Source organism: Manis pentadactyla, chromosome 8 (assembly GCF_030020395.1).
Source record: "Manis pentadactyla isolate mManPen7 chromosome 8, mManPen7.hap1, whole genome shotgun sequence".
NCBI lineage: Eukaryota > Metazoa > Chordata > Mammalia > Pholidota > Manidae > Manis > Manis pentadactyla.
In genome coordinates this window covers 48015212-48026684 of record NC_080026.1, presented here as the reverse complement: position 1 = coordinate 48026684, position 11473 = coordinate 48015212, and the positions used below count along the sequence as shown (strand labels likewise).

The 11473-nt window shown below is 43.6% G+C and overlaps 1 protein-coding gene across 5 annotated transcripts in view; it reads left to right on the top strand.

Annotated features, from left to right (window-relative positions):
- Positions 1 to 3004: 3004 nt before the first annotated feature.
- The window catches only part of EGLN1 (egl-9 family hypoxia inducible factor 1), a 94099-nt gene continuing 85630 nt past the window's right edge, over positions 3005 to 11473 (top strand). Inside the window, exon 1 of one of the 5 annotated variants that reach the window (XR_008998846.1) lies at positions 3005 to 4383. Coding sequence is in view for 3 of the 5 variants with exons in the window: in XM_057505721.1 (XP_057361704.1) it covers positions 3451 to 4383 (933 nt within the window). In the remaining 2 variants the exon portion in view is untranslated. The remainder of the gene's footprint in view (positions 4384 to 11473) is intronic. The other 4 variants (XM_057505721.1, XR_005031530.2, XM_057505722.1 and 1 more) reach the window with 4 other exon arrangements.

Below are 11473 nucleotides of genomic sequence, written 5' to 3'. Positions count from 1 at the left end.
GAATCTTGTTGTTGGCATTTGTTACTGCATAGCCAGCAGATGGTTTGGTGAAATCTCACTAACCTAGAGTTAGTTTAGGTCATTGAACCTGAACAACTGAAAATGCTGAAATCACAGATCTTTGGAAATATTTGAAACAATCTTTTCTATTTAACTGTTCTACTCATGAAAAATTTGAAATTCCGTATTGACTATTTTCAAGACACATGTTCAATTTGTTGTTTTGTATGCTTAATTGAAACAAAACGAAAGCTAATAAAAGTTTTGATAGAGGCATGTATTCTTTTGAGTAGATATTAATGAAAATATGTTAAAAGAGCATATAGCAATGTACACTTGTTTGCATATCATAGATCTAAAAGGCAATTTTTAAACAGTTTTATTGAGATGTAATACACACATACAAATCACTCATTTGAAGTGCATGATTTAGTGGTTTTTAGTATCTTACAGTTGTACAACCATTACCACAATCAACTACCCAAAATAAACATGTACCTTCCAGCAGTAACTTCCCATTGTCCCCAACCCTCCCAGCCCTAGGCAACCACTAATCTACTTTGTGTTTCTATAGATTTGCCTGTACTGGATATTTTATATAAATGGAATCATACAACATATGGTCTTCTGTGTCTGGCCTCTTTTACTTATGTTTTTAAGGGTCATCCATGTCGTGGCATGTATCAGTACTTCACTCCTTTTTAGTGACAAATATTTTCTCGTGTGAATATACTACATTTTATTTATCCATTAATTAGTTGATGGACATTTGGGTTGTTTCTATTTTCTGGCTATCACAAATAACACTGCAATGAACAGTCATGTACAAGTTTTTCTGTGGACATTCAATTTTCTTGTGTAAATATCTAGGAGTCTAATTGCTGGGTGAAATGGTAACTCTACTCTTAACCTTTTGAAGAACTGTCAAACAGTTTCCAAAAAAAGCTGCCCCCCCTTTACATTCCCACCAGCAATGTATGAGGGTTAAACAGTAATTTTTCAACAAATTGTTGGACTACTTTAATATCTAAAAATATCTAAATTCAGAAGAATCAAGTGTTCGTGGAATGAGTGTTCCCTAGTGAAGTTCCTGTCCTTGCAAATAGTTCAGAATCATTTCTAATTACTATAGCAAAGACATATTTGATTTCATTTGTATTGGAAGTCTATTTCACATTTATGTATATCAAAAATGTTTTAAAAGTTCACTTCCTTAAGCCATTAAATAGTGCCTTTATAGTTTTAAGAATTTCTAATTTCCTTGGAATCTTCGTTAGTACAAGGGGCAGAGCTAGCAATTCCTTTTTCTTTATTCCCTCCCATCCTATTCATTCCTCTTACAGCACTTGCTCTGAACTCGTTTGTCTTTATATGTTTACATGTCTGTGACCACCTCTAACCCGACCCCACTATACATCCCCTGAGTGTATGTGGTATAACTAGTTCATTTGTGTGCCAGGCACAATCAAGCAATAGCATGCTCCTAATACATCTGAACAGCCTAATGGGTAATACCTGACACAATGACATTTACTGTATTTAAGTTCTGAAAAAATAGGCTGCACAACTGAGATAGATCCAGGTCTTGATACTTTATAGAAAGTTGGATTTTTACTTTAGTTTGGAGTTTGAAGCTGTGAATATAATGCATGTCCCAAGTCTCCCAAAGGCCAGGGTAATTGGAATTACTGTCCAATTACAGATTGGGTCACCAGGATACTGTTTATTTATATAGAAAAATTTAATGACAGACTTAAGTTCTGTGTAGCAGATGAAGAGTTTTTGTATTTTTGGATTCAGTTTAGTTTAAAAAAATATTCTACAAAGTGGTTTATAATAATTAATTCCTTATATCTTCTGACTTTGACCTACACATTTTAGCTGTGTTGTAAGCCCCCAAGACTTAATCTCAAAGATTGATGAAGTTACTTTCAACCTATTCAGATGAACACAGCCTAGCACAGCATTTTCTACATTAGCAGGTGTTCAATAAAGATTGTGAAAATCTAGATCACAGCCCTTTCTATTCTTAAAATAAATGGCAGACGGAAAGAAACACCCCTTGTCTTATTCCTGGCAAGGTTTTTTAACGTTCTATAAAACAAAGATTGTATTCATCAGTGTAGCACAGATTGTATTAAGATTTTTTTAAATTTAAAAAGTAGTTAAGGTTTTGGTGGTGATGGTCATCTACCACCAAAATCTAATTCTCAGAGTAGTTGCATCAGTTTGAATTTAAATGCCTGAATGTGGATATTGGAATGAGCATTGATTGCTTTATTGAACTTGGTAGACAAAAATTTTTCACGGGCTTTTAAACTCGGCAAGATTTCACAGGGCTTTTAACCGGTAAAAATTCAGTGTCTCTAAATCTGGTTCAAACACGGTACAGGGATGGATTAACACCGCAGCAACACTTATTTTCGCTTTTAACCATTTAGGGCATCCTTGCACTAGAGGCTGTATTGGTGTAATGGAAAAAGTGGCCTCGGAATCTGACGGAGTCTGATTTCTGGATTCGGTCCGAGCTCTGCGTGACCTTGGGCAAGTTACTTCTCTCAATTTCAGTTTCCTCCAGTGCAAAAGGGGAATCGCAGTAGTCACCTTGCGACCTAGTCTAGAGCGTGCCTGAAACACACCCAAGTCGATCCTAAACAAACAGTAGCCATATTAAGATCACCCGCTCCGCGCCGACCCACGGCCGGCGCTCTCCTCAGCAGGTGTAGTCACCGTCCGGAGGCAGGGCCCGGCCACAGCCGAGCCGTCCTCACCCTTCCGCTCTCGCCGGCCTGCCCTCGGAGTCCCGGCGAAGGCCGCGGCCGGGCGGGGGTTGCGCGCCAGCCTCTCGTAGTCCCGGGCCCGACCCGGGCGGAGCCGCTGAGGGGCGGGGACGGGAGCCGACAGCCGGGCTACGAGGCCCAGCCCTGCCGAGTGCGGGCAAGCGGAGGCGGCCCCGGCACCGCCCGTACCCGAGCGTGTGTGTGCGGCGGCCACCCCCACGGCCCTCCCCTCGGCCCTCCCCTTTGCCCCCTCCGCCCTCACGCGTCGCCCGCCCGGGTCGCTGCGGGGCCGTGGTGTACGTGCAAAGCGCGCAGAGCGAGTGGCGTCCGCACGGCCCGCGCTCCTCCACAGGCCAGCCGGGCCGCCCGCTGAGGCGGCGACCGAGACGGCCGGTCTGGAGCGCTCAGGCCCGCGTGCACTCCGCCGCGCAGGCCGCGCTCCCTCAGCCCGTGCGGCAGCGATGAGGCGCTGAGGCGGCCCCCGGTGCTGCGCGGCCGGACCCGGAGGACAAGCAAGCGGCCGGGCCGAAGGCGCGGGGCGCCGGCCTCCTTGAGGCGAGGGGCAGCGGTGCTTGGCGCAGGGACGGCCTCTGCCGCTCCGCCCGCTCCTCGGCCTCGGGCGAGGCCGTTCAGCCGCCGCCTCTCCTGCTCGACCGCTGCCGCCGCCGCCATGGCCAATGACAGCGGTGGGCCCGGCGGGCCGAGCCCGAGCGAGCGAGACCGGCAGTACTGCGAGCTATGCGGGAAGATGGAGAACCTGCTCCGCTGCAGCCGCTGCCGCAGCTCCTTCTACTGCAGCAAGGAGCACCAGCGCCAGGACTGGAAGAAGCACAAGCTCGTGTGCCAGAGCGGCGAAGGCGCCCCCGGCCACGCAGCGGGCCAGCACCGGCACCCCGGCTCCTCACCGCCGCCCAGGGCCAGCGGGGCGGGGGCCAGGGAGGCCAGGAAGGCAGCACCGCGCCGGGACCGGGACGCCGCCGCTGCGACCGAGGCTGCGGGCCCTCCGGCCCCCGGAGACGCGGCAAAGGCAAAGCCTCAACTCACGCCCGAATCTGTAGCGGCAGCGTCCCCGCCGCGGTCGGCGCCCGGCGGCCAGGTTTCGGCGGCGGCGGCGGCAGCGGCAGCGGCAGCCGAGGCTGAGCCCGTGAAGGAGGAGTTGCTGGCCCGTCCGCCGCTGTTCCAGGAGAAGGCGAACCTGTACCCGCCGAGCAGCACGCCAGGCGAGGGGCTAAGCCACGGCGGCGGCCTGCGGCCCAACGGGCAGACGAAGCCGCTGCCGGCCCTGAAGCTGGCGGTGGAGTATATCGTGCCGTGCATGAACAAGCACGGCATCTGTGTGGTGGACGACTTCCTGGGCAAGGAGACCGGGCAGCAGATCGGCGACGAGGTGCGCGCTCTGCACGACACCGGCAAGTTCACGGACGGGCAGCTAGTCAGTCAGAAGAGCGACTCGTCCAAGGACATCCGAGGCGATAAGATCACCTGGATCGAGGGCAAAGAGCCCGGCTGCGAAACCATTGGGCTGCTTATGAGCAGCATGGACGACCTGATCCGCCACTGTAACGGGAAGCTGGGCAACTACAAAATCAATGGCCGGACGAAAGTAAGTGGTGCTGAGGGCGTTCGCTATACCCCCTCGCTCGGCTGGCAACCCCGCGACGGGAGCAGCTGAGGGCGGGGAACAGGTATCTGGTCAGAATTGGTGATCTTATGCAGCTCCTCATAAGGTGATAGGTGTTTCCCTAGTTAGCCCTTTTCTGTATCCTCTGTTTTCCACTTACTGCCCATTCACAACTTCTCCGTCTAATTGCATGCTAAACTTAGGCCCTCCCTTTAACTTTTCTCTGTTCCAATGCACTGTTGGTCAAATCAACTCTTACTGTGAGTTGCAGCCGCCCATTGGGGGGTATTAGACTACTACCCCAAGCAAGTGATGGTTCTGCGCCTGCCATGTGTTTGCATATGCTTTTATATGCTCTATGGTTTTGAGCCGCTTATGAGATTCTGATTTACAGAGTGGAAGGTCGTGTTTAGTTAAGAATCTGTCCGCTGACCGCGAAAAGGTAAATTTAAAATAAGCATGCAGCCAAAAGACATTTTATATTCCGGATTAGCTTGGCTGCTCCCTCACCCCACTCCCAGTGCGTGCAGTTTTGAAACCCACCACAAAACTGGGGGAAAAAAGCGTTTCCGTTTTCAGACCACTCTGTACGTAGGTTACATTTTTAGCATAGGTTTCCTTTATTTGCTTTTATAGTCCGTCTGTTGAAAAATAACTGTTTTAAGAGCTTCCTGGAAAAAACCATGCAATTGGAGCAAGAGGGAGGGCTCATTACAGCGTCTCAATTTGGTGCAATCTCTTTGTTTTCTCTTCACTGTAGTAGTTTTTCCCCCAACAGATACTTCAGTTCCTGCCTAGTCTAATCCCTCTACCGTAATCTCGTCTCCTCCTTGATACACCATTGTAGTTCCTTTCCATTTTGCTCCCCAGATCTTAATCTTTTCTTTGTATCCAGATCCATTCCAGGCCACCGACTCCACCCTCCTCACCATCAGTGTCTGATTTTGTGAGTTTTGAGAGGTTGTCCTTGGAGATCATCACCCATGTGTGTCTATACACACACTGACTCTTCCCTGTAGTTCTTTTGGGTGTGTCAGGGCATCTATTTTGACAATCATGTGTGACTCTCAGGCTTCCTGAAAGGATGAGCATAGGCAATTGGGAAAATTCTAAACATGAAAATTTTGTGGCAAAAAAAATACGGCGGGAAGTCTAATTTATGCATTGCCACTTCAATACTGGATGAAAGCACGTCTTATTGTGTAGTTTCAAAAAAAAATAGTTGCTTAATGTTGAGTTGGAATAAAAAGGGGGGGGGCTGAAGCCTCAGTCTTTAATAAGATTTCCATATATATATATAGATATATATAGATATATAGATATATATAAAAACTTTGTCATGGGTCAAATCTGAATGTAGTCATGAGCCCTTGGGCCCAAAGGAACTAGCTTGAGGGAGTATTAATATACCTCTATGAATACAGACAATGGTGTATAGTTGAGGCATAAACTTAAGGTGGAGTCATGAAGAATATCATGTCCAAAATCTTTCTTGATCTGCTTTCCTGAGTTAATTTAGCTTTCCAAGTTAAGCTAAATTCTCTCTCCCCTACTGTCTCTTTTTCACCTGTCCTCAGGGCCCGGACAGTAGTCAGCCTAGGTTTCAGGGCACTTACTTCTCAAGGGGAAGCTGTTAAAAACAGCTACCTCCTTCCTCAGTAGTCCCAGTGGCTGAAGGGAATAGTAGTAGAGGTTTTAAGTCGCTTGGATTCACATATCATCATGTGGGACTAGCAAAAGGAAAGGTGGATTTTAAACTCTTCAGGTTTGATCTGATGCTTACATTAATTTTAGGGATACAATTTCAGGATCTGTGAATTATTTTAGGAAATCCCTTTCATTGTACTTCTTGGCCTAGAGAGTTTTTGGTAATTGCTTTTGATTCTGTAATTCAGGTATTCCTTAAAAAAACAAAGATGCTTGCTGTGCGGAAAAGGAAATACAAACAGATTACCAGCCACCATATATTGAGCAATCAGTGTACCAGGCACCAGATTAGGCCTCGGGCAGACATGCTCACAATCATCTTAATCCTATGAAATAGGTAGTCTTATTCCTAATATACATTTGAGGATATTTCAGCTCAGACTTGGCCAAGACCTACCACTTATGATAACCTAGCTGTGATTCAGACTTAGGTCATTCAGACATCAAGCCCCGTGCTTTTTCTACTACACTGCATATAGGTGGGATATTAGGACTATACAATGTTTATTATATATAGGTAGTGGCTGGGAAGCCACTTGATAGCTACCTGAATCATGCTTATTTCAGTATAACTCTAAAGAAAGGCAGAATGAGTGCTACATGTGATTGCTGAAAGGGTTTTCAATTAAGAATTGTATTGCCCTTCACCACATTATAATGATGTAAAAAGTTACTTGCCCCAAACGTGTAGTATTTTTCTCACATAGATTTTCATAGCAGCTCTGTAAAATACGTAGATCGTTGGTGTATTATTACTGCTTATAGATTAGATAAGTGAACCTTAGGAAAGTTAGTTCACTTGTTGGAAATTATGCAACGTATCAGGACTTAAAAATCAGGTTTTCTGATCAAGATGCCAATGCTCTTTTCATCTATGTTACCTATTCTGTATGGTCTTTGTGTATTCAGTGCCTGGTAATAAGGTGATGTAGAATTGGCTATGCTCATTTAGTATAGGCCTTGATTTCCTCTCAGTTTCTATTTCAGACAGGCTTATCTGGCCACTGTTTGTCCAACTGCTTTAAAAGAGGAACTACAAGGGAAGGATGAAGTAATATAGGAGAAAAACAGGAACATGATTGTAGCCACTGATGTAACGGAGCTCCAGTTTCCAGTTTCTCTGGCATGTTGGGGGGATTCCACACCTTTTGCGCTTAAACTGCCCTTTGATTCTTTATCCTTTTTCACACCCTTCCTTGCATGAAGGAGACTGAAGTGATGTCCTGTTGGAAGGAACTATGGTCTGCTGATTTGCAAAGAGCAGTGTTGTGTGGGCTGGGAGTGGTCATAGGTGCCTTACTTGGGTAGAGGAAGAGGAAAGTAGAGGAGTAAGGGTTATGGGCAAATGTCCAGCTAGTCAGTTGGAGGTTCTTAGCCACTTGAAGGAAAAAATTTGCCACTTGGAATAAAGATAGTCGAATCATATAACTAGTTTTGCAGCTTTATCCAAAACTCACTTGTTCAGTTTAACCATACATTTTAAATGTGCACAAAGAAAAGGAGTGATAAAATAGGTTTGGACTAAGAAGCAGCAGATTATATTCCTAAAATTTTTCAATAGTACTGCAGTGAGTTAGTCAGCTCTGGCTGATGGCCGCTTTGAGAGCAAAGCATAGGATGAGAAAAATCCTGTTGCTTTATTATCACTCTCATAGAGATGTGATGATGATACTCTTAGGAGTTACAACTAAAACCTTCTCTCAGTCTACTTCTGCTACTTTATTTGCACTCTTGGTATCCAGAATGTATGAATTGAAGTAGCTGGTTTCATGTTATAGTGACATCAGAATTAAAGATCAAAGCCAGTTATTCTGTATGCAGAAAGGTCACATTGTGCTTTACAATTTAAAAGACAGACAGGACTGAAAGAGTAGTCTTAATAGGTTGTAACTGAACCAAGTACAACTTTGTAGGAAAGCATTTTGAATAGTGAATTATTGTACATATTATATAGTTTATAAGGTGACTCATTTAACTCTAAAGGAATTTTATTTTGCAAGGGTTGTGGTTTTTGTTTGTTTTGGGCATGTTTATAACTCTTCACTTATCTACTGCCAAATAAACCACAAAAATGTCCTGCAAAACCATAGTCACACAGGAAGAGGGCATATAAATGTAGAAGGATAGAGGGCTTTGTGCCACTGGTAGATCTGAGTTCAATCCTGAGTCCTGTTCTGTGTTCTTGAGCCAGTTGTTTCATCTTTCTGAGCCTCAGTTACTCCATTTGTGAAATGATATTACTTGGCTTTTCTGTTTCTCAGGCTTGCTGCAAGGAGTACACATAATCATTCATGTAAAAGACCTTTTTAAATTGTAAAGCACTGTGGAATGTTTGTTAACTATTACTCTTCTCATTTAAAATTTATATTTCTAATTCTTTAAGAGTTCTCTGCTTTTCCTGTTTTTCTCCCTCTTATAAGCTGGGGGAAGAAGCCTTAGAGCGGTCAGCCATTTTTTTACTTAACCACTTACCCTGTGCTCATACACATACACATTTTTTTTCAAACAGAGTAACTGAGTCCCAGGGGGCTTAAGTGGTTCGAGGTCATAGAGTTGGTTAGTGACAAAACTGACATTTGATTCAGTTCATGTTTAACATCTGCAACTTTATGCTGTAGCTCATGTAAAAATTGCCTATTATTTTTTTTACTTACTTTATTTTAGTATATTTTATGCCATTTTTGAGCCTTACTTGAACATTTCTGACTTTCCTTTCTCCTTTACTCCTATCAGTCAGCACATCTGCTCCTCTGATGTTCTAGTTTAAATTTTTCTCCTTTAGCTAATTCCTCCCAAATGTTTCTAGATGTTCCTTGTGCGCCTCCTTTTCTTTCCTCCAGCATTAAAGCCATTTTCCCTGAAGCAGGACTACCCTCTACTGTTTCCTTAGTAGGAGCGGTCTTTCTGCTGTATGTTCCGAATTTACATATTCATTCCTTGTTTTCCCTTCCCTGTTTTTCTCCCTTTCAGGGTTGAAATCTATTTTTGTTCATCTTCCCCATGTGTTCTGAAGCCTGTGCCTTTCTGGTATGTTTTTGGGTTGATGTTACCAGTTTAGTTGTTTTCACTTAATTTTTCACTTTTCAGACTTTTAAAGTGACACCAAATGTTTCTTTCAGTGTCCTTTTTGTTTGAGCACATTCTTAGTTTTCATGGATGCATTTTCTACTGTGTCCTTGTTTCTGCATCTGAGACATTGTTCGTAACCACAGAATGGCATTCAGATCATTTACTGAACCATCTTCGTAGCTTGTCTTTGACTCTTAGTCCAGCTAAAACCTTTCTCTTCTAAAAAATGAAAAAGACAAATAAAAAACTCAGTTGGTTAACTAAAGTCTTCCTTACAGTAGTTATTTCCTGGTCAAGACTGTGAACTGTTCTTCCTTCTTTATTGGAAAGTTTTGCACTTCATTGTCACATTTTTTAGAACCTAGTCACAGTTATACTTCTGAATAGGTTGGAGAGTATCTGTAGCCTCTGTTTCCTCATTGAAATGACCACAACATTTTCATGAGTTTGGAATTCTCATTTTCTTCATTCATTATCCCAAATCCCATTTCTTTACCAAAGCAAAATACATGTACTGTTGATTCCTCCTTTTTGTATTTTCTGAGTCCTGTTCTGATCTTTTAATTCATTTGTTCATTCAACAAATGTGAAGTGAACACTATTCCATGTGTACAGGTGTCACTCTAGGAGCTCAGAATACCTGAGCAACAAAAACAAAAAACCCATTCTCATGGAGCTTAAATTCTACATGAGGTAGGTGAGGGGTAGGGAGAGACAGTGATTATAAGTAAATACATGACATATCAGGTGGTAAATATTTAAGACAAAAAACAAGGTAAGGACACAGTGGCCCAGGGAAACTTTTAGATAGGATTGATAAAATAGTCGATGATGTTTAAGCAGCAACTTGAATGAAGTGAGGGCTGTGTTACATGGGTATGTGGAAGAACAGCATTCTAAGTAAAGGCATTACATAGCAAATACAATTGTCATCACATGCCGTGTGCTTGGTGTGTCCAGAAAACAGCAGGGAGGAGGCCACTGTGGTTATAGCAGCAGGGTGGGGGAGTGTGATAGGAGATGTGGTCAGTGTGGTCAGTAGTGGGGTAGGAAATGAGTTAGATTTTGCTTTATAAGCCATGGCAGAGGCTCTGGGTTTTATCTTAGGTGACATGGGAAGCCACTGATGAGACTGTTTTAAAGGCTTTCTGGCTGCCGGGTAGGAGTAGACTAGAGGAGAGTGGGAACGGTATCAGGAGTACCAGTTGGATGTTCTTGTAGTAAGTGCATCTAGATGATCAGGTGGCTTAGAGAAGCCTAGTAGCTGCAGGCCTGGTGGGAAGTGATTGGGTTCTGCATGTGTTTTGAAAGTAATATCAACGGGATTAGCTGACGGATTAGATGGTGAGGTGTAAGAGGACAGTCAGATGATTCCAAGGTTTTTGGTTTGAGCAATTGGAAGGAAATTATTATTATTTACCTTCCCTCATCTCTTATGCTTTTATTCTCTTGCCCTACCTTGTCAGTTTCCATTTATAGCAGATTTTCAACACTTATTTTGCAGCCAAAGTCACAAGAAAAAAGTTCTGTGTTCTTTTTTTGCCAACTTCCTTCAAACTGGTCGTTCCTGCTGCTGCCGCTGTTGGCTTTACTGCCCCACCCTTTCTCTCCAGAGGCTTTGTGGGTTCTCTGCAAATGTGCTCCTGTCAGCTGTGCCCAAGGGCTGCCTGGGGAATCCCTGTAGGAAGCCCTGCAGCCCTGCTGCTGCTGTCCACACTTATGCCAGCGCTTTCTGCATGAACCACTCACTTCAGATGGTTTATAGATACCAAGCCATGTAAAAACAGTTACACAGAGTTGGAAATTTAAGGAAACATTGGAGAAAATTAAATAGTTCAACATGAGAAGCAATCATAGATTTAGATTAAATGTCAAAGTAAAGTCAGAAAGAAAACATCTTCATTTAAACATGCTGTTGAGTATAAAACTACTTTAGAAAATTGAGAAGAGACCATAAAAATGACCATAAAATACCAAAAGTAATTTCATTAACATATTGATACAGACAACTCTGTGGTAGCTCCTAGAGCAGTAAGTAAAGAAGGGACAAGTTGGGGATCACTTAGGGCCCTTATTGATGATCTGTGAAGATAGCAGAGAAATAAGAGTCCTCATTCCCCAAGGTGGAGCCTGACACCGGAATTAGTAATAAAAGGACCAACTACCCAAAGGAACAGATAGAGTTAAAATTAGAATATAGTATTCGGGACTTTTAAGCATAGGAAGTCTTGCTTTTCACTCCAGGATAAGGGAGGGTCACAAAAGTATAAGTAAACATTAGGTTACTGTGTATGAA